The sequence below is a fragment of the Orycteropus afer genome, unplaced genomic scaffold, assembly GCF_000298275.1.
Source record: "Orycteropus afer afer isolate SDZICR_OR568_19922 unplaced genomic scaffold, OryAfe1.0 scaffold00623, whole genome shotgun sequence".
Lineage (NCBI taxonomy): Eukaryota > Metazoa > Chordata > Mammalia > Tubulidentata > Orycteropodidae > Orycteropus > Orycteropus afer.
The window spans coordinates 1,178,226-1,180,618 of record NW_006922210.1 but is presented as its reverse complement, the minus strand read 5'-3'; the positions used below and the strand labels follow the sequence as shown (position 1 = coordinate 1,180,618).

The 2,393-nt window shown below is 47.8% G+C and overlaps 1 protein-coding gene across 1 annotated transcript in view; it reads left to right on the top strand.

The window, feature by feature from the left end:
• Positions 1 to 2,393, top strand: part of NTAN1 (N-terminal asparagine amidase) — a 20,207-nt gene continuing 17,814 nt past the window's right edge. Inside the window, exon 1 of the mRNA XM_007956475.2 lies at positions 1 to 81. Coding sequence (XP_007954666.1) covers positions 1 to 81 — 81 coding nt within the window. The remainder of the gene's footprint in view (positions 82 to 2,393) is intronic.

The window sequence follows — 2,393 nt, the reverse complement described above, 5'->3', positions numbered from 1 at the left end:
ATGCCGCTGCTCGTGGAGGGGCGGCGAGTGCGGCTGCCGCAGTCGGCCGGGGACCTCGTCCGAGCCCACCCGCCTCTGGAGGTGAGCGGGGACCGCGGTGCGGGGGCTTCGAGGTGGGCCCGAGGGCAACCCCGTGGGCGGGCTGGACCTTTCTCATGCTATCGCCACCACCCCGCACTCCCCCGAAACAAATTTGAAACTTGGCGTAGCCCAGGAGTTGTTGGCATATGTCGGAGCCCCGGCCGCTGGCGATGACTTTCAGTTTTCACGTGAGGAGCCCGTGGAGCTTATACCTTCTTTAGATTGTAGAGGACTTCTGCTGAGTCCCCTCGTTTACGGAGGAGGTGGAAGCCCAGAGAGATTAGGTGACTTGCCCGAGGTCCCGCAGCACCAAGGCTTGAGAACACCTCTGGACCCCTGATCTGGACTTGGCAAATCAGGGTACCCGACCTTGCCCAATAGCACTCTCAGGAAATCCCCACTTTGTGGTGAACACTGCATCGTTGCGCGTCAGGAAGCAGCAGATGATTGCACTGTGGGCTTCGGACTACGTGGGGCACCGATATCCTGGAGGCCCCCTCAGCCTCTGCCTTGGGCGCAGGGCCCCAGGTTTCTTTTTTGTTTCTTTGTTTGTTTTTAGCCAGGAAGGTCTTCCTCTCCCCAGTTGGGCTTTAGACAGGACCACGCCCTAATGGAAAGGGGTTTTTTGTGTGTTTTTGTTTTTGTCTTTTACCTTTGTCCTCAACTAGGTATCTGAACCTTTGGGATTCGGTTCACGTGCTTATTATGTAAGGAGTGTTTGTAAGAGGGTGGGTGCATGGTGTAAAAAAATAGGGACCAAACATCCCACTTGTCACAGATCCATTTACGGGGGGAATCAAGCCCCACTCACTGATTTAGAAATTTGTGTTGAGGCTCTAATGCATGCTGGGCACTGCCCCTTCTTAAGGCATTTACAGCCAGTACTTGTTAGTTGCCATCCAGTTGATTGCACTCATTGTGACCCATGTGTGCAGAGTGAACTGCTCCATACCGCCGTGGGGAGGATCACCAGGCCTTTCTTCCGCAGTGCCTGGGGTGAGTTCAAACCACTGACTTTTCCTCTAGTAGGCACTTAACCAGTTGCACTTCTTAGGGTCCCCCAGTCAGTGGAGGGCATTTTGTTTTTAAGTTAAAGAGTGGCTCAAATATCTCAAATTATTAAGTGTTATAAAGAAAAAAAAAAAACCCTTTTCCCTCTGAGATTGAAACAGAGGAACTGACCTGTTCTGAGGGGAGTTAGAAAAGGCATTCTCTCCTCTCCACACGCACACACACCCCCTTTTTTTTTTTTTAATTGACTTTTATTGTGGTGAAAACATACACACCAAGACATTCACCAGCGTAACAACTTCCACATTTACAGCTCAGGGACATTGATGACATTTTTTCATGTTGTGTCACCATCACTGCTATCGGGAAAGATATTGTTAATGTGTCCTCTGAAACAGTTGCAGAGTTTGTAATTATTTTGTCTGCCTACTTGATTTCCTTATTCTGCCTTTGATCTATCTTCCAGAATGTAAATTTACTGAAGGCAGATTGAAATACCTGTCTTTGCCTTTGTACCTCAGAGCCTAGAGCAACCCCTGGCATAGAGTTGGTGCTCAGTAAATATTTGTTACATTAACCAGTGAAGGAAATGATCCCTGAACTACGATCTGAAGGATGACGGGAAGTTACTGACAAGAAGCAGCTCTGTGTGATTCTCAGCTTGCATTTCATAGACTAACAGTAGTAATGCTAGCCAGCACTTACTGGGCACTTTGGAAACACTTGGCATCATGGGAAGCACTTTCCTTCTACTCTGTCACTGTCATACCATTGTCCAGTGAAGCCAGGAGCAGTACTCACCAAGGAAAAAAATTCAACTTCCTAACGAATTTGGATGACTCTTTGCTTTTATGTATGTTTAGAAATTTCCGTAACAAAAAGTTAAAAAGATTAGTGTCCAAGGCACTACATACATACGTACATCCGAGAGAGGATGTATGGTGATATACAAGGGCAGCTCCTTTTGAAGGGAGATTATGGCCTATTTAAGGAGACTGCCACTTTCTCCCACTGAGCAGCTGGTGGGTTGAAAGCACCACCCTTTTGGTTAGCAGCCAAGTTTTTAACCATTGCACCACCAGGGCTCCCTTAGCTGTGCCTGGCATACAATGACAACAACAGTAGTACTTAGTGGTACTTGCCAATACCACAGCCCTATGAAGAAGGTGCTATCACTATTCCCATTTTACAGATGAGGATTCTTAGGCACAGAGAGGTTGAGTAATTTGTCCATGGTCACACACCCTGTAAGTGGTGAGGCTAGGATCAAAACCTGGCATTCTGCCCTTGACTATTTTCTT